Source organism: Corapipo altera, unplaced genomic scaffold (genome assembly GCF_003945725.1).
Source record: "Corapipo altera isolate COAL_440 unplaced genomic scaffold, ASM394572v1 98, whole genome shotgun sequence".
Taxonomy (NCBI): Eukaryota; Metazoa; Chordata; class Aves; order Passeriformes; family Pipridae; genus Corapipo; species Corapipo altera.
The window spans coordinates 7,065,725-7,090,578 of NW_020884914.1; the positions used below are offsets into that span (position 1 = coordinate 7,065,725).

General features: G+C 47.5%; 1 protein-coding gene across 1 annotated transcript in view; it reads left to right on the plus strand.

Moving 5' to 3' along the window:
* Positions 1–22,428, plus strand: part of CUNH16orf71 (chromosome unknown C16orf71 homolog) — a 94,700-nt gene extending 72,272 nt beyond the window's left edge. The window contains exons 26-33 of the mRNA XM_027654892.1: positions 182–351; positions 5,464–5,659; positions 9,116–9,210; positions 10,215–10,335; positions 12,379–12,596; positions 14,629–14,714; positions 18,941–19,010; positions 22,231–22,428. Of these exons, the coding sequence (XP_027510693.1) occupies positions 182–351; positions 5,464–5,659; positions 9,116–9,210; positions 10,215–10,335; positions 12,379–12,596; positions 14,629–14,714; positions 18,941–19,010; positions 22,231–22,308 (1,034 nt within the window). The 3' untranslated portion in view covers positions 22,309–22,428. The remainder of the gene's footprint in view (positions 1–181; positions 352–5,463; positions 5,660–9,115; positions 9,211–10,214; positions 10,336–12,378; positions 12,597–14,628; positions 14,715–18,940; positions 19,011–22,230) is intronic.
* Positions 22,429–24,854: the final 2,426 nt, after the last annotated feature.

The following is a 24,854-nucleotide window of genomic DNA, read 5'->3' on the forward strand; positions in this document are numbered from 1 at the left end:
TAAATAAATAAATAAATAAATAAATAAATAAATAAATAAATAAATAATCCTTGATGCACAGGGCGTTTTATGGACCTGTTTTGTTCAGATTTTTATGAACTTCATGCCAGCTTTTCCATAAACCTCATCTCCAGAGGTCCATCCAGGCTAGTAAACAACTCCTGCTGTGTGTTTGTTCCAGGAGCCCAGGTCCTCTGCACGGTGCTGCTCATCAAACCCAGGGTCTGGAGCCAGAATCTTGCAAGGATCCTCAGAAACCTAGACCTGGAAAAATTCACCCTGGTTGGAATGAAACACGTAGACCTGGAACCAGCCACTGCTCTGGGACTCCTTCCTTCTGAAGTGAAACAGGTTGGTTCAGAATCTGGTAGATCCGTGGCTCTGCTGAGCTTTAGAGTGGGGAAATATGTCAAGTGGTGAATAACCCATTCCTGGAAAAGGCAGCAGTTCCCACCCGGGATTTCGGAGGTGTTTTGGAATTGAGCTGTACAGAACAATCAGATCTGCACCTTATCAGCACAGAGAGCTGACATGCTCAGGGTTCCTTTTATCACATGCCATAAAGAAGCAGACCTGGTTTCTCCCAGATGAAACTGTGGAGGTTATGGGGAATACAGACCTCCCAGGAATCTGTACAGGGCTGACTCTTTACCTGCCAAACAGGTGTCTTCTCCTCCTTCCTCAGGGTCATTCCAGGTAGGGCACATACCTGCACGTGTGCCTGGTTTTATTCCATGTGTTTAAACCTGGGAAACACTCATTGCATTGTCAGGGAATATGGATCTCTGGAGTGCTGTTACCTTAGATTACATCAGAGACACAGCTCCTGAGTTCCAGGAGCCTGTGAGCAGCTCTGTAAAAATGGCCTGCAAAGAGAGAAAATTGTCATTGCTGAGGTCTAAAAGACAATAAAAAGGCTTCTTGAGTTTTGGGGCATTATGGGTGTTAATTACCTAAAAATAGATACGTTTCTGCTCTTTATAGTATTAGAAATTATTTTTGTCCTCAACATATCCTGAGTGTTCAGATATTATGAAGCCTGGAAGCTGAACACTGGGCATTTGAGAGGAGTTAGATTATTATTTTTTTTTTAAATTTCCTTGAGGGAAAAAGAAAATCTGTGTTATTTGATTGCTTTCATGAAGACATGTAACCAATTAACTTTAGAGAAAACAAACCTTTGTAATTGATACTGTTGTTGGGTTAAGTTGGGAAAGTTTATAACATTGTCTCCAAGAAATTCTTGATAGAGGCTTCCAGAAGAAAACAAGAATGTGCCAGGGCAGTGTTATGGAACAATTAATACCTTTTGTGTGATAGCAGTGAGCACAAGCATCTGATTTTTAAATATTTATACTGGTAAGAGGGTTATAGTTGCTGTTGCTGTGGATGGGGATGTGCTTCCCAATATGTTTTTTAATACAAAAGCAAATACAAAATGCTAAATACAAAATGCTTTTTTGATCATCTGAAACAGAAAATGTCTTAAAAAGTCCAAATATCCTCAGAAAATAATGCATATACTTGTGGGGTAAATGTGAGGAGAGGTTGTTTCATGAAAAATATCTTGGGTTTGGAGTTCTCCAACACACCAGAGCAGCTGTTGAGCATTGATTTAGTTTTCTTGAAGAGCTGGTAACTAATGAGTGTAAAAATTACAGATTATTGGGTTTTTGTTCATGGCAAAAAGAGCAGGTTTTGAAAGGGAAAGCAGAGAAATAGTGTGCCTTTGGCAAGGGGGAACTGACAGTAGGAAATGCTTTCTGCTGTCCAGGGGCTCCTTCTCGTTCTTAGAACATGTCAGAAAGTCTTTCACTGGTGAGGGCTGGGAAAGGCTGAGCTCCCAGGATAAGTAGGAAGATTTTCAGAAAGCCTCAGCAGGCTCCAGGGCCTGGGTTATTTGGAAAATCCAGCTGGTAAGTAGCACAATGGCAGCTGTGGGAGCAGGGCTGGTTTTCCAGCTGAATTTCCTACACAGCGTTTGGATGGGAGCAATATCAGTGTTGATCTGCTCCTCAGTTTACAGCACAACAGAATACAATGCTGGCTTTAAAATGAGGCTCTTCATGTGGGTGGAAATTGCTGAATTTAACATGTCCCAGAATCCCAGAATAGCTGAGGTTGGAAGGGATATCTAGGGATAATCCAACCCTCCTGCTCAGCAGGGTCATCTGGAGCAGGTGACACAGGGAGGTTTGGAATGTCTCCAGAGAGGGAGACTCCACACCCTCCCTGGGCAGCTGTTCCAGTGCTCTGCCACCTGCCATGGAAAGAAGTTCTTCCTTATGTTGAGGTGGAACTGCTTGTGTTTTATTTATGGCCATTGCTCCTTGTCTTGTCTCTGAGCACCACTGAAAAGAGTCTGGCACCATCCTCTGACACCCCTTGGAGATACTTATATGTATGGATGAGACCAGTGATGATGAGATGTCCTGTTGAAGAAGATGGAGCCAGTGTTTCTGCCCCTTCTAGAAATTTTCTCCATGGCTTTTATTGCCTCACCTGGAGCCTCATCCAAAATCCACCTCTGGAAAACTCCCAAGTGCTCTGTGATGTGCCGGTTTGTTGTGTGTACATAGTTTTTGTGAGCAAATTTGGGTTTTATTCACTGAAGCCAGACTACCTCACATCTCCTTTTTCTTTCTAATGTATTATTTACATGCACTTGACAAATATCCTCAGCAGCCTGATCTCAGCTACGTGATTGCTTTTTCAACTTAAATACTAACACTGAGCTCCGGAGCAGCGCGTGGCCTTTGGCATGTGATAAATAATGGATTGCTCCGTTCTTCCACGAGGTTATCGAGTCACAGGAGCCACAACAATGTGTTTTATCTGAAGTTTAAGAACGCTTATAAAAAACAAAGGTCAGGTAAATAGAGCTGACATTGTCTTCCCAGTTTTTTGGCACGACCTGATGGTGTTCAGACAGTGAGAAGCGCCGGCTCCCAGGAGGAATTCTGCCCTTGGAGGCTGGATCTCCTTTCAGTGCTTATCCAGCAGATCCAGCCCTGTGGAGATTGGCAGTTTTAGCCTGATTTTTACAGTGGGACCTGATCCTGCTTTGGGGGATTACCTGATCTGATTGCCTGCAGTAGCAGGTCACTGGACTCAATACTCAACGATTCTCTCCAACCCTATCTTGTGATTCCAGCAGTAAAGGCAGAAGGATAATTTTGCTGTTTGTTAATCCCGTTATCCTCCCGAGCCAGTGCACAGCTGGAACTTCCTCTCAACAAAATTGCTCACTGAATTCAAGGCAGCTGCACATGTGCAACCTCTCCACAGCTGCTCGGGGATCCACAAGGACACAGCTTGGAGACAGCATGATGGAAATAAAGGAGGATGGAGAAAAAAAGGATGGGAATAAAGACAGCACTGGGCTAATGGGATCTGGAGTGGATTGAGGAGCTGTATCAGAAGGAAAGGGTCGCCTGGACTCACTAACAATTAGAAACAACATCGTCTTTAACTCCAAGTGCCTGGATTTGCTGGGGAAGAACTCAAAGACAGGAAACAGAGAGAAGAGTTTTGTTATGTAGATCTAAAATCACTGTTAAGAAGCTCTGGAGCAACATAACTTTCATTTATTCTGGTCTAACAGAAACTGAATGTTTTCTTTGCAGTTGTTCCTGCCATAGATGAATGCTGAAATGTCACATCAGTCTTTTTGAAAGTTTTCATGAAAATTATCACTGTTTTTCATCCCCCAAAGAGAAAACCAACAGAAAAGTGAATTATACACATTTCTTTTTAACTAACAAAATTTTCAAGCATGAAGGGATTATTTTGTATTATGCAGAGCTGAATGAATGTCACAATTCTGCAGCACACTATGCCATGCTGAAATTCTTTATCCTCATCCAAACAGAGCTCTTGTCACTGGAGATACGACCCTTTGCCCATGGGCAGGAGGACTGACAAACACCACATACAATCCCTTACATAACTCAGCAATTTAAGAACAGGAGGGCTTTCTCATGGATCATTTTGCCTTTGCAAATAGAGAGGAGAATATGAGGCTTGAGCTCATGGTTTTCAATTTATAACCTAATTCTCAGAGATTCAGTTTAGGAGGAAGGCGAGTGTGAGAAGATTTGGGTCAAAGTCAGTGAATGGTTTCACGTGATGGAGGAGCAAAAGAGGCCTTGAAGTGTTTTATCTCCATATTTTTAAATGAAATGGTAGGATTTGCTTTCAGAAATGTTTTATCTAGAGAATTGCTGTCCTCTGGTGCTTTTAGAAGATTAAAAAATAGAGGAATTAAAACCTCTGTGAATGACGTGATTCAGCTGAATCAAATTCCCCTCCTGTTTTTATTTCCTCCAAAATTAGCAAAAAAAGTAAATAACCATGAGTTGGTTCAGGCAGGGAGCTGGAAACGCCCTTGTTTGTAACGTGTGGAGAAGATCCAGTGCTGGCTGTCACACCGTGGGGTGCAGGGAAGCAGCTCCTGCCACTTTACTCAGATGAAGAGGCAGGAGGAGGGAGGCTGCAGCTGCTTTGGGCACCCTGATCTTGTGTTCAGCCCAGACATCTGCAACAAGCCTGGTTTTCCAAGGTTTTCCTTGATTAAAGCCGTCAGCAAGGCCATGAGCTCTCTGCTGCCCATGGCAAGTGCCCCAGGCACTCACTGCCTTTCCATCATTATGTCTGTCTCTGCACTCAAAGCAGATTCCTCTCACCAGTACAGTGGTTGCTAGTTGGCATTTCCACTTATCCTTAGGCAAAATAAGATTCCCAGGGTGTTGTGACCAGCACAGCTACAAGAGGAACAGCTTTGCTCAGGAGTGGTCACGGGCTGAACTGACCATGCTTGGAAAAGAAGCAAAAGTAGAGAAATTTGCTATGAAGCAAAGAAATTTTGGATGCAAGAAAAAGCACTGTAAAATCACAGCATCAGTGGCAAAGCCAGGAGGGCAAATGGTTTTCTTGCAGGCCCTCTTCTGACCCTCCTGCTTTTAATCTCTGTGGTCCTGGTCCTAGTGTCTGGAATTCTACCATCTTCCAGGAGAACCTCGGCCCTGGCAGCAGGATATGTGTGTGTGTGGGGGGGGGGTGTCTTGCCTTTCATGAACACAAAAAGAAAAGGTCTGCTATTTGTAATCCATCATTTTATATTGACTGAACAATTACATGTGGCTTTTTATCCCAGGGCAATTGTGACCCTGGTGATACTGCCCGTGTTCGTGCTCCCACCTGATCCATGTGAGTTCCTTCACACCTAAGGAATTAGACCTTCTGTAACCTGGTGGATCTGACAAGTCCTGCTTGTCTGTGGTGTATATTTTGAAACTCTGCCTTCAGAGACCACTAGCATGTGTCTTAAAGAGGACACAAAGCAAGGAGCAGTGGCAGATCTGCTTACTTCCAACTTTTCCTAGCCAAAGGAAAGCTGAGATATACCCAGTGCTTTCCAACACTGTTCCTTATAACTGTCCCATCTCTGATCTTTCTTTTCAGGATCCTGCTGCTTTAGAAGCTCACTGTACCTACCTCACCTCAGGCACTGCTCTCGTGCTGTGTCTGCAGAGGCCAAATGCTGTGAAGAAGCTGGTGGATCTCCTGGGGCCAGAGGATCCTAAACTAGCCCAAGCAGTAGATCCCTGCCTCTGGAGGGCTCAGTATGGCACCAGCACAGTCCACAATGGATTTTATGGTAGGTTTTTGTAAAAGAAAAGGCCAAAGACTCAGATATGCAAATGGCAAATAAAAAATGTACTGTTCCCTCCTGCATTGTCACTACCGATCCAGCCTTGGCAGGCAGTGAAGACCATTATTCCCTAGAAAGCTTTCACTGTTTTCTTGGTGGCTGAGCTGAGTGTGTCTCCAACTATAAAATAATCTCCTAGAGGATATATTTCAGAAAGGTTTCTTCCCAGAACAGCCCTAGATCTGTGTTCCATCATAACAGATTTCCTTTGATCTCTTTCCTGCTTGGTCATTTTGTACTTTTGGCTTGGTTATTTTGTAATTACCCCCAAGAACCCATCTGTCTTCTCTGCTTGTGTGTGTCCTCCTGATGTCTCCATAACCCATTGGCCCACTCCCACCAGATTTCACAGAGGAATTAAAGACTCCAAGATACCGAGTCTCTGTAACATCTCAAAACATTAAGGACCAATACAGAGGTGATTAAGAATTTCTCTGACTGAGGAAAGCAGGTAAACTCAGCTGTTTTCCATTGGGAGAGGCTCTTTCCAGCTGGCACTGAGCAGAGCACACAGTCAGCACCCTCAGAGTGCTGAACCATCACAGCTCATCTGCCAGCAGGGAAGGACTGGGATGTTGCACTGTGTGTGTGTGAAGGATGAGAAAATGGGAATCACCCCTGGAGAGAGTGGCCTGTAGAGAACAAAGGGTATTGCCACAAGGAGAGAAGGATGTTATTCCAAAAATTGTAAGGGTTAAATCACTGTCTCAGTGTGAACCTGCTTGTGCTCTATGTAGTTAAACAAATATAAAAATAATAAAGCAATAATTTCTTTAAACCCAGGTGAGCTGTAGGCACTGTATGCCCTCAAGTCCCAGAACTTTCCTTGGATTATTTGGCTCTTTCTATTGTATTCTGTGCTGTGAAATCACTCACTCTTTTCATCCATATCAACTGGTCTGTTGAAAACTGGTAGGTAATGAAGTACTACCATGTACAGTGTGGGGAAGAGAACCAAACCCTTGATCCAGAACCTTCTTTTATGAGACTGGAATCTTGAGGACCAAGACTGAGCCAAGAGAGCTCTCTCACCATGATCCCATAGGATCTCATCTGTGGGAGTGACTGAAGAGCAGGATGTACCTACACAAAAAGAGTGGTCAGGGCTCTTTCGCCAATACTTTTACATTATTGGCCCCTGCTTCTTTTGCCCTTAAGGTTAATGGATTGTGTATCCACGTTGCCTTGAGACTGAGAACTCCTCAGTCATGACTAAGAATGGGTGCTATATACCCCAAACTTCAGACACCTGCTACAGTTGGAGCATGCCCAGCATAACTCAGTGAAAGATGACTTTATATTGATTAGAGAGGCTGAGTCTCACCCTATTAGGTTGGGAGTCACAGGTAGCTCACTGTTTTTGAGAAGCCCTCGGATATTCTGCTTTGGGATTCCCCTCAGATCCCTGGGCTGGGACTTGAAGTCACCTTTGAAGTCTGGGCTGAGCACAGAGCTGAGCTGGCCCCCACCTGCTCTCAGACCAGACTATGTGCATTGTGTACAAAGCCATCCTGGCACACATTCCAGGAAAATGGATGTAGCTGTAGCTAACTGAGTCTGACCCAGCTGCTCTGCCAAGGAGGTGTCTGTCCATAAGGAAGGGAGTGTTCCTAAACCCTTGTACCTCCAAGAGTTTGTCCTTCAATACAGGTGGAACATTTACCTACAAGTTAAGCAGGAAGAGCTTTCCATGAGTAATGTGGGGGACTGTAAGACCATCTTCCTTTCCTAGGAGGGAATACTAAGCTTTCTCAGTTTTGCTCCAGCCGAGGAAGAACTTTAGTTAATGCCTGAAGCAGAGCAAACTCTCACTGTTTCCTCCCAAAGTGACTGGGGAAATTCAATTAATATGAAGACTGGGTTCCAGGGAGACCATTGAACCAGGTAGTGCAGTAATACAGCTTTAATAGTCTGAGGCTCAGCTGCAGAGTTAAACCTGCCTTACTTTCATCTCTTCTGGAGCCTGGAAAGTCATTGTACATTGCTTTTCCTTGCATCCAAGGAGCTCTTAGGTGTATGAACCTTACAGTGGGTTATACCTTGAGCAAAGCAAGAGTTTTACTGTTGCTCACTTTGGGAGCATTTGTGTCCTCTAATGGCATCAGTGATTTAGACATGGCAGGTACATAAAGGATCCAGCACAGCTCAAACACAGGAGACTTATACAACCTTAGGATTGTAAAGTGCTGTGTTAAGGGCTCTGGCCATACAAAGCTGGAATTATGAAGCTCAAACAGTGCTCTCAGATGGGATTCTTTCCTGGGTAGCCTCAAAGGTGGGAATATTTCAGAGGATATTTGTGTATTTGTATCCCAGGAGTATGGATCTGTGCCAGCACATTGACAAACTATGTGGACTCCAGTTACACAGAAATAGCTTTTCCCTCTCTAATATTTTCCACCCACGAATCTCAACACATCCTGAGTAGTGCTTTATAACGCTGATGCTTTATAGGGAAATATCCAGCTGCTAAGCCTGGAGAGACCTCTCAAGTCACTGAGATCAGTTAATTCCCTCACAGACAACCCCATCACACATTCCCTTTCATAAGCATCCACCCCACTTGTCTGGTTGTCTGCAGCTTCTCTGCTCTGATAGCTAAAAATCTTCTTACATTTTCAAACTTAAATATAGTCACATACAGTTTGTGCCCATTTGTTCTCCTGCCATTATCTGGACTTTATTTTAAGTAGTTCTTTTTATGCCTCTGACCTTTTCTACCCCTGGAGTGTTTATCAGAAATCAAATTGCTTCTCAGCTTTGGGTCATATTGGGTCAAACAAGCCAAGGTCTTTTAGCTTTAACTCTTCAGATGGTTCTCCATTCCTTCCACCATCCTCACATCATTTCTCTGTACCTGTTCTAGTCTCAATTCCCATTTTTTTTTTCCCCAGGTGAACAGAAGATACACTGCCATTAGCAATGCCTCATGCTAATTCTGATTTCTGTGGTCAGTTGGAGCCCCCCAGCCTATTTAGGACCTGCATTATAGTTACTAAGTACATTTATTTTACTAACTAGTAGCTCTTTTCCTTCAGTAAGATCAGCCTGATGTGATCCAGAAGCAAAGGAACAACAATGGGATTTAGAGCTGGTATTGAAGGGCTTCACAGGCTCCGTAACACGATTCCCTTGACTATACTCTTAGGAAACAGGAGTCTTGTTTACATGAAGAAGCTGCTGAGTGATAATAGGACAGAATCAAAATACCAAGGAGGCGATGAAACTATTCTAAATATAATGGTTTTAAACGTTTGCTATTACTGTACAGAACAGCTGGCCTTTAAAGCAATTACTTCAGTAAGTTGCACATCATCAATCTCTCCAAAAGATGAGTGTGAGTCTAGAGAAAATGTTTAATTCAAAGCCTGAGAGAATCTGCTCATTTTATTTATCTCTCAGGCTCCAAATCCTATCAAATGGCTGTCCGGGATATGAAGCTGTTTTTCCCAGAAGGGCTGTGCTGTGCCAAGTGTCAGACACTGGAGGAAGAAGAGGTAGGATCTGCCCTTTCCTGGGGTTTATCCTGCTGTGTCAGAGCAGTGGCTTTGGCCTTGCTGTCCCATGACTTCTTTCCTATTATGTTTTAGATAATGTGCTTTTGATGTGTTTTACCAGCTGCTGAGTTTTCCTTCTCCTGTGGATGTTCCTACCACACTGTGCTCCCTCTGCATTGACCCAGAGAGCTGGTGGAGGAGAGCTGGTTCAGATCTGTTTGTTCAGAACCCTGGGCTGGAAATTCAGGAGGGCTCAGGGTTTCAGGAGCAAAGTTGCCACATGGTCAACATTGCTTTGGAAGGGGGATATTTGCTTTCAGCAGGGATGGCAGCATTATCCCTGACCCAGGGGCTGATTTTTTACCAGCTTTGTGTCGTTCTGGAGTGGAGCTGAGGTGGGATGGCTGATGATGGAATAATGATTTGGTTATGCTCAATGGAGTGATGGAAATGTTTGAGCCTTGCTGTGGCTCAGAGGTGACCCAGTTGAGTTAGTCCAAAGAGATTAGCTCTGGAGCTGGATGCTGCTGGCCACAGCTGTAATAGGCTTCACTAATGTGGCTGCTGTCCCTGTGCAGCTCAGCCCAGGGCATTGTGGCTCTGCTGAACACTTGGATGTGCCAGTTCATTCAGAGACAGGAAGGAGCTGCTATACCCCAGCTTTACTTATCCACTGGATAAAGCTGCCAGCCTCACAGATTTTGAGTTTCTGGCCTGGAAAAGCTGGGAGCAGAGACCTTAGAAAGATGTCTGGATACAGGACTTTCAAAAGGATGACAAGATCCTGTATTGAATTAAGCCACAATTAAGAAGAAAAATGCATGCAAAATGTTCTTGTATCTGCAGACAAGCAGGTGTTTTCTGGGCTGGCAATTACAGAAGTACACAACAGCAACAAAAGCTTCACAGCTTGCCTGAATCAATCCTTCAGAAGTGTTAGCCCTCCTGATTAGGGAGCTGCGTTCATGTGACTTGTTTCTCTCTCCCTCCCTTCCCTCCTGCAGATTTATAACCTGAAACGTGACCCCATATTCAGTCTGGAAGTCAGCAAGGAGCACAAGATCCTAAACTGGGAGCCAGGAAGAAAACCCAGTGTTCTGGGCTCTGAGCAGCTATGCAGTCCTGGTAAGGAAATGTAACTCCCGATACAGATTGGGACTGCTATTGATTAATTGGACAGCAAGACAAACCATCTGGTGGCAGCAAGATTTGGTATTGATGTCCCTTCAGAAGGGAGAGACAGCTCTGAGCTGCAAAGAACAGCTCCAGGGGAGTGCAGCCATTTAACTGTTTACCTGCTGGGCCTCTGCACTGCCAGTGCTTTCAGGGTTAAATATGGAGTTGACCTTAACAGCAGCAGCAGAACAAGCACTGTCAACACAGCTGGTGGATGCAACAGCACATGTTCCTCTCCTGAACTTTTACAAGGTGTCTCACACCACTTTGGCCACAGTGGTTTGTGTGTCCATTCAAAGCCTCCCTGGGAGAGGAAGGACACCAGGACATGGGAGGGCTGGGTGGTGGTGAGGCAGTCTGTTCTGTGAGTGGATGCAGGGAGCGCTGCTGGCAGCACAGCCATCTAACTCTCAGGAACTGGACTGAGAGCTCATTCAGTTCCTACTGCTGCTGAGCAGCTGCCAGCTCAAAATGACTCCCAGCTATTGCCAGACTGACTTTGATGTGGAGCTGAAGCCTCAGCAAGGCTGTCAGTTCCCTTGGATGCAGCAGCTTCTCTGGGCCTTTTCTGTTGATTTGACTTGATGGACAAATGTAAACACAGCTGGGATACAGCATCCTTCAGGTCACGAGGTGTCACTAACACAGGGGGATGCTGCCATGTTGGGATGTTGTGGATTGATCCCAAGCCTTTACAAACAAGCAGTGATCAAGTAAAGCATCCCTGTGGTGTTCACTGGGGAATAGAATCGTTTGGAACCAGCTCATTCTCATTCCTGTAGCTTGAGTTCTGGTGTGACTGATGTGGGCAGCTCAGAAAATGGTTCTGTGCTGCACCTGATCACTGTGGTCATCAATAGCAGCAGTGGAACCACAGGATTGTTGTAGACTGAGAGAGGAGTATGACAAAAATGCTACAGAATTACAGACCATCACATCTCTCCTTAAACCCTTCCTGACACAGGACTTTGGGGCACTGGTCCCATACCAGGAGGTGCATGAGGCAGCACCTGTGGAAGTGCAGGGAAGGGGTGGTAAGTCAAGGCCTCTGCCCTCAGGACAGCAGAGCTGTCACTTTGGGTGGGGGGTCTCTGAAGGAGGATTTTTCCCAAGGTATTTGTTACTTGGTATTTCTCCCATTATCTTACTGCACAAGGGGAAAGAACTGGGCCTGTAGCACAGGTCTGCTGTGACTGAAGCACTTCCTGATTTTTATAAGAGATTGCATAAAATAAAATAAACAAAATAGCTTGTGGAGAGAGCAGAGGTATTCTGCAGGCTTTGCACAGCCCAGTGTTGGAATCAAATCTCAAAATATGTGCCCTTAATTTCTTGCTGCATGAGGATCTCTGCTTTGAAGATGTCTAAGCAGAGCAAAAAGGAAACCAGTGTACAGCCTTGATGTTTTTGTGTCTCAGAAAATGTATTTCAAAGAGTTACTGTCCTGGAAAAGCAAGTCCTCGTGATCCCTGAACTGTCAGGCAGGATATAGTAAGTGCCTCCAGCAAGGCAGACACATCACTCACGTTCTGGGCTCATCTCGAACACTAGAGGAAGCTCTTGCACACAAGGAAACCTCCTTCCAGCAAATAATTATCACAGAGCTGCTGCCTAATGGACAGACAGATTTATCATGAGGAAAATATGAAATACATTAAGTCTTACGTATGTTGAGCAAAATTACATTAGGGATTATAAAAGCAGCTGGATTAACAGATTTCTTTGCATGGAAAAAAATGAAATGGAACCGTATCTCCAGTAGCAAAGCAGAAGTTGTCCTTGTCTGACTCCTGAAATGGGGTCAGTTCTGCTGTCTTGTGCTCTCCAGATAGGGACACAAAGACAGCAGCAGTCCAGCAGCTTGGGACGAGCATCCCAAACCACATCACAACACCTGAGTGCCTCCAACATCCCACTTCCATGTCTGTGGCGGGGAAGAATCACTTAGAGGGGGGGAAATACCAAATAAGTGTTTTCATCTTCTCCCATCAGGTCAGCCATTGCTGGATACCCGCTGCCAAACCACTTGCCTTGTGTTGCCTGGGATAATCCTGCGGGGTTCAGAGCCCCCACCTTATGTGGACCTGCTGGATGAGCTTCTTGGCAGAGGTTTCGTGGTGACCGGAGCTCGTCTCACCGTGCTGGACATGCCACAGGCTCTCTGCATCTCCAGGACACTCAGCAGGGCCAAGGGCAGTGTGGCAGCAAAGGTATGGAACAGCTGGAGGTGGGCTTTGCTTCCTTCCCAAAAGAAGAGCTTTTTAATGCCCTGCTGTGCTAAGCTGGCTGTTTGCTCTGAGCAAACTTGCTTTGGTAGCAGTGTTCCAGCACTGCCTCTGAGCTCTGACACCTCTGGTGAGTAACTTGGGCAGTGTCCCTCCCTGGTGTTCCTGTATCCCTGCTGGCTCACTGACCCCAACCTCAACATCATTACAGTGATGTATGATGTACAGTGAGTGTACAGTACAGTGAGTGTACACTCACTGTATGATGTACAGTGAGTGTATCCTTAGTGGGAATTGCCCATCCATTATTTATTTACTGAACATTCAGTTCCCTTCACCCATCAGTGCACAATTATATATGTTCTGCTGCTGTCTCCTGACTTGTTTCTCCATATAAATACAATTTCTCTTTCCCTTTTTCTACTACATTAATCCTCTACTACAATGCTGAACAACTCTTTCATATTTTGGACTGTGCCCTGGAGTCCTAGGCAGGGATTTCCCACCTGCAGAGCTGCTTCCAGCTCTGGGGTCTCCAGCACAGGAAGGACATGGACCAGTTGGAGCAAGTCCAGAGGAGGCACCAAGGTGATCAGAGAGATGGAGCAGCTCTGCTCTGAGGAAAGGCTGGAGAATTGGAATTGTTCAGTCTGGTGAAGAGAAGGCTTTGGGCTGACTGATTGTGGCCTTCTAGGACCTGAAGGGAGCCTACAGGGAAAATGGAAAGAGACAATTTACAAGGGCTTGGAGGGACAGGAAAAGGGGGAATGTCTTCCCACCGCCAGGATTAGATGAGATATTTGGAAGGAATTCTTGGCTGTGAGGATAGTGAGGGCCTGGCACAGGTTGCCCAGAAAAGCTGAGGCTGCCCCATTCCTAGGGCTGGATGGGGCTTGGAGCAACCTGGGATAGTGGAGGGTGTCCCTGCCCATGGCAGGAGGGTGGAATGGGATGAGCTTTAGGGTCCCTTCCACTCCAGGCCATTCTTGGGATTCTCAGTTAGTGGGTGCTGACAGCTCAGGCTACAGCCCAGTGTGGGGCTTGTGCAAGTGCTCACGAGGCTGGAGCACGGGCTGTGCTGCTGGGCTGAGCAGGCATTGCTTCACAGCAGCCAAATATTGGGCCCAGACCATTTTGGTGTAGGAAGAGCCCACCATGTCAGGAACCTTGCCAGGGCAAAGCATCAAGGTGGAATGTACAAGGAAGTGCTGTCAGCAGCATGGGGTAAACCAGGGGGGAAAGTACGTGCAGTGGCAATAGCAAATCAACAACCACCCAAGGGCTGTCAGACCACAGCAGCCCCTCTGCAAAACACATTTTTGCTTCCAGCTTTTCAGTTGTGTTATCTGTAATAACAGCAGCTAAGACCTTTTCAGGTTGTGATTTTTTAAACTGACATCCCTTTGAAGCACATCTATATGGAACAGCAATTACATCTAGCAGCCAATTACTGTAAGAACTGCTTCCTTTTCCCGCGGGTCCCCCGAGGATCCATCCCCCTGCACGTGGAATGTGCAGCTCTCTAGGAATGACAAAGTGAATCACTGTGTGTGGGGCAGAGCCATACCTCCTTCCTCCTGTCAGAGATTAATGACTCTGGGCAGAGCTGGCGTGCTTCCAGAAGGATCTGGCACTGCTGAGCTAAAGGTGAATGTTACAGCCTTTGCTTTCCTGTGCTGGAAGGGAGGTGGGTTCCTTCAAGTAATGCATGCTTCTGCTACAACATCTCAACATTTACCTTATCTCCCTATTCCTGCTTCCAGCGGAGGTAATGACTGAATAACACCCCCTGCTTATTTTCACTCTGAGAGAGGGGAGCAGGAATAACAGTGAGCTGTAGGAGCTGGATAACAGCTCAGACACGATCCTCTCCACTTGGAAGAGTCTGTTGCTTTGTGGCTCCAGCCCCTCCCACAGCACACAAGTGGTTATTGGTGCTGTCAGCGGTTCATCAGCCAGAATTAGACTCATTTGAGTGAAGAGCAGCACCAAAGCTCTGTTTTTGCCTCTCTTGCAGTGTTCCCTCCTGAAGGATGGTCTGTGCCTGGTGCTGGCAGCACAGCGGGACAGTGCTGTCACCTGCCTCTGCTCCCTGCTGGACAGGTAAGAGAGGACATGGCCCTGCCCCACACCCCTACAGAGCTTGTGCTCTGAGGAGGGGCACCTCCTTCTCTGTAATTCCAGGTCTGATGAGGGCAGGTGCCACTCAAAGGCAACCTGTTCTTCACAGTTACCTTGTTAATCACTGAATCATGGAATCCCTAAGGTTGGAAAAGACCATTAAGATCATCAAATCCAGACATCAGCCCAGCACCACCACCATGTACTACACTAAGCCAGGTCCCCAAGTGCCACATCCACGTGTGTTTTGAACACTTCCAGTGATGGTGACTCCACCACTGCCCTGGGCAGCCTGTTGCAGTGCCTGACCACCCCTTCCTTGAAGGAACTTTCCCAATATCCAACCTAAACTTTCCCTGACATAACTTGAAGCAGTTTCCTCTCATTCCTGTCCCTTGTTCCTTGGGAACAGAGCCTGACCCCCACCTGGCTCCATCCTTCTGTCAGGGAGTTGGAGAGAGTGAGAAGGTCCCTCAGCTGCTCCTGGTGCTCCACCCCCTTCCCCAGCTCCATTCCCTTCTCTGGACATGCTCCAGACCTTCAGTGTCTTTCTTGTTGTGAGGGGCACAATACCTCAAAGTATCCCACACTTTCCAAGTCATGTGTCCTCTACTCAGGACCTTAAATACTAAGCTGTGTTGTTGGTTAAGGACCTGAGTGTCTGTGAGGTTTGGCAGCGTGGTTCCCTGAATACAGGGGATTCTGAAATAAGGACTCACACTGGGAATAGACCTGCTGAATCAATAAAATTCCTTGGAGAAATATCTTAGCAGATTTTATGTTTGCTATGAAAAAAATACTGAAATGCCAGAGAGCAAAATCAAAATTAGCCTCTTAAATAAATCACCAGAAACGTTGGATAGGGGATGTATAAGGCTGGAAAAACAAACAGAACCCCTCTGCAGGGACCGATTAGTGAAATGGAGTGATTAGCAGGGCAATTAACCCTCTGTTCCCCAGAGGGAAGGTTTGCCTGCACAGGGGCTGGTGTTTGGCAATGGGATGTGTAGCTCATGCACATGGTTCCTCTGGCAGAGGAAGCAAGGAGGATGTTTTCTGACAAATTCAGTGAGGAGCAGGCCAGGAGCCACACTGATAACACTGCCCTGACTTTGGCTGGACCATCTGGAGGATTTCCAGATGATGCTGTCAGTGGAGCAGGAATAAGTATTCAAGGATAATGGAGTTTACAAGCATCAAGGGGATAAAAGCTGAATATCCATGTTTGTAGGCACTTGTCATACTTTGATGAAAGTATGTTGGACTTGTCATACTTTGATGAAATGTTTCAGGGCCACACCTAGGAAGAATGGTTGGAACAAAGTTCAGCAGTAAGTTTTCAAAAATGTGTTTAAGGTAATTGCAAAATATAGACTTTTTGCTCCCATTCATTTAAAATCACACCCTTGGGAGCCACATCCCAAACCTTCCACCCTGCAAGGCACAGCACTAAAGGGAGGCAAAGAGCAACTTCCCCAAGACCTTTCTGCTGTGTTTTCTTCCACTTTTTTTCCTGGTTTACAGGGGAAAATTGAGCTGCTGGGAACCCCAGAGATCACTGGGGTGGTTCTGGGAGAGTGGTTGCCAGTACAAGGCCCCCTACCTCTCTTTTTTTCCCAGAGTCATGGGTGCTGCTTAGCAGGACCAGCTGCAGCCCAGCACTTCCCTCTCCTGTAGGCTAGATGTGTTTTTAGCTTCAGTCTCAAGGCAGCACCTCCAGAGAAACCTCCTATGGCTTCTCCTGTCTTTACCAGGGAGCCCAGGGGCTGAGAAGGAAGTGGGCAGGAATAGGTGCCAGTCTCACTGTGCCTTCACCTCTCATCCTGCTCTGTACAGAGTCCCTTGCTGAACTGCACAATACATGTGCATAAGTTATGGCTGTCAAGAGGCACTTCAAGTGGCAGGATCCACTCTGCCTCTCACCCTGGTGCCAGAACCAGTGATCAGGCAGCCATTTCATGCAAAACCCTCATATTTGCCTTCATGATCAGTGGTGCCTGTGGAAGGGAGAGAGAGGAGAGAGGCTCACATCTTCAGGTAGATCAGCTTCAGCCAACAGGAGCTCAGGGCCTTATTGTCTCACAAGACATTGCTTAAAATCTGCTTTGCCAATATGTTTGAAAACCCAGCCTGACTTCACTAGTGCCTCATAAGGACACTTCATGCCAAGACATCTTCAATTTAAATAACACCTGAGGTTAATTACACTGACAACTCCATCAGCCCTTTCTGTACCGTGTAAGTCACTGGGTATTTATTTCCCTCTCTCTGCCATGACCTGCCCAGGTTTTGGCCTGAATTTGAGCTGCACTGCTGAAGCACCACGGTGGAGGGATTATTTTACAGCCCTGGGACTTGACTCACAGCTGAGCCACATTTCTTTGTGCCAGGGGGAGGAATGTTGCCATCTGCATGGAAGCCTGGGATGTGATGTCGGAGATGGGCCTTGATAAGAAGGAGGAATCAGGTGTTGAGAGGAGCAAAGTGGTCTTTGCCAGTGTAACTGCTCCTAGCTCTGAGTCTATTAAAGCTTCCCTAAGCCAGCTCTGGTAGTGCTGGAGAGACATTCAGTCCCTGGGGGGGGTTGAAGACAGATCCAGACCCTCCTAAGTGTGTCTTGATTATTGTCCAGCAGCTGGGCCCACTCTGGCTGCTTTCTGGGCATCCATGAAGGAATTATTTCTGCACCAAAGGGCAGGAAGAACAGAGGGAGGGACAAAACCAATGCAGGTGTGGACACAAAAGCAGCCTGTGAGTTTGGTTGCCTGCCAGGAGTGGAGCCAGAGGAGGAATCTGGGAGAATCTGGGTGTGTGCCAAGGCTAACTCATAGGGCAGAGTGAAGTCAGTGTTTGGAAGAGGTGAGGGGAAGCTGCAGCACAGCCTGGGAGCAGTGGGAACCAGGGGGAGAACCCAGAGAAGGAAGTGACACAATCCTATCCCAGAGACAAGGAAAAATTGTGTGAGACTTACCTTTCTAGTTCTATCAGCATCCGGCTGCCTGGATATCTCACTTTAAAGCATTTGAATTTTCCCTGCCACAACTTGTTTTCACAGCCACATTTCCTGGCTGCAGGGTGGCAGAGGGAAGAATGTACAGCAGTGGATTCAAAGCAGCTCCTGGAAGGAAGGCATGCTCTGCTTTTTATGCATGACAAACCAGATTTAGCTGCCTTAATAGGTGATGCTGGTGCCATAGTGATTACTCCTCTATGGTTTTATGCATTTAAAAAGTACTTTCAGATGCCTGTAAGATTGTTAGGACCTAAATAAGTTGTGCACAGACTTAGGAGCTCACCTGGTTAACATTGTACTGAACTCAGGAGGCAGGTTTTGGGTAAAACACCCAAAACACTACAGCAGAATAAAATCAGAGTTTAGGCCAGGCTTTCTGCCTTTCTACCTTTAAACAATGTAATGCAATCAGAACAGAAGGCAAGTGTTAAGGAACTTAGCTGGATGTTATTCTTCCTGACGGAACATTCTTCCCAGTGTTAATTGCTGTTAGCAGGGAGCGATGTTATCCCTATAGGAAGCTCATCCCGGGGAGCTTTGGAGGGGTAGGAGGTGTAGAAATAAAAAAAAAAAAAAAATGAACACATGGGGTGTAAAATCTTAGAGCAGTTGAAAACCACTGAAAGGAAAACTGTTGCCAAGCACAATACCTGGATATGGGGGCAGGGAGCAGGGAGTGGCATTCAAAGCCTCTGGAGAATTTTCAAGCCTGAGGCTCCAAGCGTGCACAGAGTCAGTTTAAAAGGCACTTTTGAAATTTGTACCATGCCTTTTGATTTCTCTTGAATATGTTTTAGGGTCAGCTTGTGTGTGGCTTGAGGAGGAACAGAGCAAAACAAGGACTAGTGAGGCAGTCCCTGCAGCTCAGAAAGTCCTGGGTTTCATGTAAAACACCCAGATTATCTTTGTGGAGAACAAGACCCTTGCACAGAGCTGACTGTCTACACTTACATGTCTGCCCCAGAGACCCCATTATGTAACTGTTAGTTTGAAGGTTTATATTTTAATAGTGCAAAGCCATTTATACAAAGCTTTGTAAAACCCCGGATTTAGCTGTGTAAAGCAGTTCAGTAGCAGATGCCCGTGGCTGGAATTGCTGGCACAGAGCACAGTCCTCCTCAGAGCTGGGTCATCTGCACTCCCTGACAGCTGACGGGGCAAACTAACACTGCCTTCCCTTCCTCTTTACCCCCAGTGCCTGCTGGCAGAAGCAGTCCATCCTGAACACTGCAGAGCATCTCCTTTATCCCCAGAATGAGAATCAGGCAAGTAGAGAAGTTTATGGTACAGATATGTGTCCTTTGTGCCCCTGTGATGGATGAAATTTGTCAATATTGGTTGAATTTTAGAAGAAAATTATAAGCTCTGTGAGACAGAGGTGGTGTCTTGTGGCAGCCCCGAACCTGGGGAAGACGGGACTAAAATCCTGTCAAACTGTCTCCCATATTACAGTGGTGACACAATTTTCAATCAAAATAATTGGAGATATTGATAAAGAATCTATATTTTCCATAGAAATTTGGTTATTTTTTCTCAAAAATCAACACTTAAAAAATATCACAGAATCACAGAATGGTTTGGGTTGGAAGGGACCTCAAAGCTCATCTCATTCCACCCCCTGCCACCATGGGCAGGGACACCTTCCACCAGCCCAGGTTGCTCCAAGCCCTGTCCAACCTGGCCTTGGACACTTCCAGGGATGGGGCAGCCACAACTTCTCTGGGCAACCTGTGCCAGGGCCTCCCCACCCTCACAGGGAAAGATTTCAAATAGCTGTGATATTTGTCAAAAATTAGTGACAGGAAATGTTCACTCAGCTCTGTGGCCAAGCTGGCACATGTCCTGTGTTCTGGAAGTTGTGTTTCAGAAGCCCAAATCCAAATGCAAGAGGAGAAACGAAGCCATTCCAGGGATGGGTTGGCTGAATATTTTCTCAGTAGTTCATCCCAAGAAAGGAAACACTGAACTCCAGACATGTGGGCAGCTAATGGGAATAAACTGCATAAATACATTCAAAATTCTGGCTGTAATCATCAAAGTTTAGAACAAAACAAACGAGAGGTTTGGCTAGAGGAGGCAGTGCCTGAAGAATTGGGACTAGAAGATATAAACTCCTGGTGGAAGGGAGTGTGGGATGAGATGGTCTTTAATGTCCCTTCCAATTCAAGCCATTTTGTGATTCTGTGATAAAAGAATTGGAGGGAGTGAGAAATTACAGCAAATGCCCAAGCCTCTCCTCTGGATCCCTTTGGCTTCCCCAAAAAAAACCCAGCAGGAGAGAGAGGTTGTGCTTGTAACCTCACACAACACATGAGAGCTGCTGCCTTCAGGACTAGTGCTTTAAGGACTGAGCCTTAAAAGACACAGAGCCCTCTTTGAAGTCTGTGTTCCTTCTTTTAACACAGTCAAAGGTACCCCAACTTCCCCAAAGTCCCTCAGCTGCTGCCTTCAGCCTCTCTCCCCGTGGCTCAGTGGGATTCTCCCCAGCGTGGCTGGGATTGCTCCCGCTGCAGTGCCTGGGAGCTCTGCCTGCACAGCTCTGCAGGGCTGTCACAGCTCAGTGCTGCCTGCTGCCAGGGTGCCAGGCTGTTGCCAAGGAATGTGACAGGGCAGCAAGTCCAGGCTGGCTTCTGATTTGCTTTGAAAGGACATTACATATCCCTGCCTGACATAAAATCCTTTCTGCTTCCCGGCACCGGGGAATCAGCCAATCAGGAAAAGGCTCAGAGCGCTTCTGTGCTGAGAAGAGAAAAAAGCAAATATGCTCAGCCCTTCTCCCTGCTTCTGACAGCCTGGGATGTGGAATCTGATCCCTCCGGGGCTGGTGGAAGCAGGGGCTGCTCTCAGCAGCTCAGAGTTTAGACCAGGACTGTAGTCCTGGGACAGTGGCAGGTTCAGCAGGTCTTGTTGGGGGTACCAACATCAGGTTTGTTTTCCAGTGGGTCATTGGCTCCCAAATCTGGGGTAGGTGTAGGAATCAGAGTGAGATCTGAGGAGCAAGAGCACCAGGGAACCTGAACCTCAAAGGGTGGCCCAAGGAATGATGTCTGAGCCTCTGATCTCTTGCTAATGAGTTTATGAAATGCCAGGCAGGCTTTCCAGGGCGAAGCTAATGAGCAACATCCTGATACCTGGCAAAGTTCAGGAGGGTTAAACGAACATGGATTTCAAATCCTCGTGGTCTGAGCAGAGCTGCAGTCTTTACTGGTGGAGTTGAGCCATGGAAGTGAAAAGGAACATCATCCTTGCTCCCTGTGAGATTTGGGATTAGGCAATAGGATGGGAAATCAGCTTTCCAAATGTGGACTGTGTCAGTGCTGACATCTGGGCCTGGGCTGGTTGTCTGCCTGCTTCTGCAGCCCTTGAGGTGAGCAAGCCTTGCACTGCTGGAGCACCTTGACCTGCCTGTGTGAAACATCTGCCTTAGGAGCAGACGAATCCACACTTTGGAAGTTCCTTATTTTTACACGGTGACCCTGAAAATGCTGTGCAGGCTTATCCTGGGCACACACAGACCAGTTCCCATCTGGAAGTGTGACAGAGCCATGGCCACCATTAGGGGCTGTTGAACTTCCATGGACCTCCAGATGTCCCTGCCCAAACTGGAATGTCTCCAGCAACAGGAGAGTAGTCAGGGTGTGCTGTGCTCAGCCTCAGGACTGGGATGTCCTGGGGCTGGCCATTTCCCCTCCCTGCAGCCGTGAGTGTTGCTGGGATGAGCCCGCGAGGCCGAGGTGGCCGTCCCTCGGTGGCGGTGCAGGACGTCACTGACGTGCAGGGGGTGACACGGTCTCTGCACAGTCACCCCTCAGTTAGAGCCCACGGATGCAGCTGAGCCTCCACTGGCAGGCAGCACTAACCCCTCAGCTCTGCCCAAGTCTGCTCCAGCATCTCCCTCCTTGCAACCACCTGAAACCCGGGACCAGAGCAGAGGGACACGTGGAAAACACATCCCAGCCACTCTTGGCCACTCTGCCCCTCAGCAGCAGAGGGGCTGGAGTCTATAACAGAGATTAAAAAGCTGTGAGGAGAGGCAGAGCTGGCAGGAGGGCCCCGAGGGCTGTGTGGGGTGGGCGTCAGCACAGCACCTCTTGTGCTTTATGGTTCATGGTGCTCATTAGCACAGCCAGGATTGCAGGATTGTCCCGGGGCCCTTGGCACTATCCTGGCTTCTCCAGCTTGGAAGCAGCCATGCCAGAGCTGCTCCAGAGCAAGGTTTGGGAAAGAGAGGCAGAGCAGCTGGAGGAGGGAGTAGATTTCCCACTTAGCACTCTGCATATTGTTGCTATTTGTTGTTCTTTGAAAACACGACTCCTGAGAACAGCCAGTGGTCACAGCTAGCAGAGGTTTCCCAGCCATCTCTGTGCTGGGATTAATCCAGCCTGGAAAACAGCCTCTGCACAAGAAACCTGCATCTGAAAAGAGGTTTCTTTGCCATGCACAACTCACAGCTCTGCCCCAACCCTTTCCTTCTTTTCTCCCCAGGCCCAGGAGCTGCTCTGTGGCCTTTTTGACTCACTGACATCAGAGAGCATCCACCGGATTGAATCCCAGAATTCTTAGCCAAGGCAGTCAAGGCCTCCAAACGGCCTTGGATGCCACTGTGGAGATGGACACATGGGGACTCCCAACTCTCAGAACACTAATATTTGTTTGGGATTAAAATGCAAAGTCTGAAGTGTGGCATTAGCATCACTAAGATAAATGAGAGTGGTGGGAGGAAGGATTAGAGCCCCAAAACAAATATTTCTGAACTGTAGCCATGGTTTCTAATGGAATGCATTCAGAGGCAGTCTGCTAGTGTCCATGGAGCAAGGTCTGGAGCATTCCTCTGACTGGGAAAAGTTCAGTAAGTGAACTTTTCAGCAGTGTTCACTGCTGTCTGTCTCTCAGGTTCTTGGGAACTCCATCTTCCCCAAGCCTCAAAGACTTCATGGAGAGGTTCAGTAGCTGCTGCTGCTAGTGTGTTCTCTGAACCAAAGACAAAACCACAGCAAATAAAATGGAAATAGTTTGAGAGAAGGTTGGATCCCTGGAGGGTTCAGTACACCAGGTAGAGCCATTCAATAAGATTAAAAGCTGGACAGCTTAATGTTCACCTGCCTCTGTGCAGTTCTGGGTCCCACAATATCAGAAGAATCTAAAGCTATTAGACTCATAGAATCATAGAATCAGCCAGGTTGGAAAGCACCTCTGAGATCATCAAGTCCAACCCTTGATCCAACCCCACTGTGGTTACCAGCCCATGGCACTGATGCCACATCCAGTCTCACCTTAAACACCTCCAGGGGCAGAAAATCCATCACTTCCTTGGGCAGCCCATCCCAGTGTCTGATTACCCTCTCTGACACAGGTGAAGCTGTGTCAGGGTAGGGTTAAGCTGGGTATTAGAAAAAGGTTCTTCCCCCAGAGGATGTTTGGCACTAACCAGGCTCCCCAGGGCAGTGGGCATGGCCCCAAGGCTGCCAGAGCTCAGGGAGACAGGGTGGAATTGTTGGGGTGTCTCTGAGGGCCAGGAGTTGGACTGGATGATCCCTGTGGGTCCCTTCCAGCTCAGCATGTTCTGTGATTCTCTGTGCATGCATCTGGTTCCAGGCATGGCAGAGGTAGCACGAACAGTCCCTGTGCATTATCCCAGTGGTGTGAAGGCAGAGTCATGTGCAGCTGCCTGGCCACCCCACCTCTGGGTGCTGCTGGGAGTTGAACCCCTTCTGTCACTGGCCTTTCATTCCATGAGAGCCTGGGGTGAGTCCTCCTCCTTCCCAGCTCACCCAGACTCTGGAAAGGCAACACCTCTGAGATCCGTCCCCTTTCATGAGGCTGAAAGTGCCCAGTAAGTCCAAAAGCTGGAGGTCTGGCCCTACAAGCTGTGCTACCTCTGTGGGTAACAGTCCTAATAGAGCCTCTGTCCTTCTCCAAACCACCTTGAAAGAGCCAAAAGAGATTGTCATGGCCAGGGGGGACATGGACAGAGACCAGTCCCAACCTCACACAGCATTTCAGTGTCAGAACTCAGAATCATTGAATCCAGACTGGTTTGGGTTGGAAGGGACCTTAAAGCCCACTTTGTTCCACCCCCTGCCATGGACAGGGACACATTCCATTAGACCAGGTTGCTCCAAGTCCCGTCCAACCTGGCCTTGAATGTGGAAGTACCCTCCAAACCTCTGCTCCCCAGCACTGTTCTGCCTGTTCACTGCTCTGAGCTTTGTGGGGGGACCAGACATCTCCTGAAGAGAAGCTGCAGAAATGCACTGGTGAGGGAAGCAGGCAGCTGCTCCAGTCCCTGGGGAGGACGAGGTCCTTGGAGTCAGCGTGACAGAGAAGCTGCTCTGCTCCTGCAGCTAAGTAGGCCATTTCCTGCACTCCAGGCGCATTTCTGTCATGCTTGTAAAGCCATGTACGCCTTTGAAACAAATGAAAATTATAAGGATCCACCCCCAGCACTCGGGGAATTTGATCTGAAAAAGGAGCATGTGGAATAAAGCACAGGCAGGCAGCGACTGAGGGATGAGGCTGTGGAGCTGTGCACAGGGAAGGGCACACGAGACCAGCAGCAGCCCAGCGTGGGGGCACGGGGGTCACCAGAGCCATGTCCCACTCGCCTGGGCCCACAGAGCTGTGAGAATGGGGTAACAGGGAGCTGCACAGCAGGAGGTGATGCTCTGGGGACTGTCAGCAGTCAGCCTGGAGAGGTGACATCCCAGTGGGACACCCCCAGCACATCTAGGCCTGGCAGGAGCACTCCCAGCTTCGCGGCAGGAGTTGAGATCACGACTTAATTCACAAATTAATTCATGGAGTCATAGAATTATAGAAGGTTTGTCTTGGAAGGGATCTTAAAGCCCATCCTATTCCACCTGGTGCCATGGACAGGGACACCTTCCACTAGCCCAGGTTGCTCCAAGCCCAGTCCAACCTGGCCTTGGACACTTCCAGGGATGGGGCAGCCACAGCTTCTCTGGGCAACCTGTGCCAGGGCCTCACCACCCTCACAGGGAAGATTAATTTACTGTGCAGCAAACCAGGGCCTGGCACAAAACACATCCAATATCCCATCCCCTTCCAGACATCCCACTGCTGAAGCTTGAGCTCTGTGAGCCTCCATC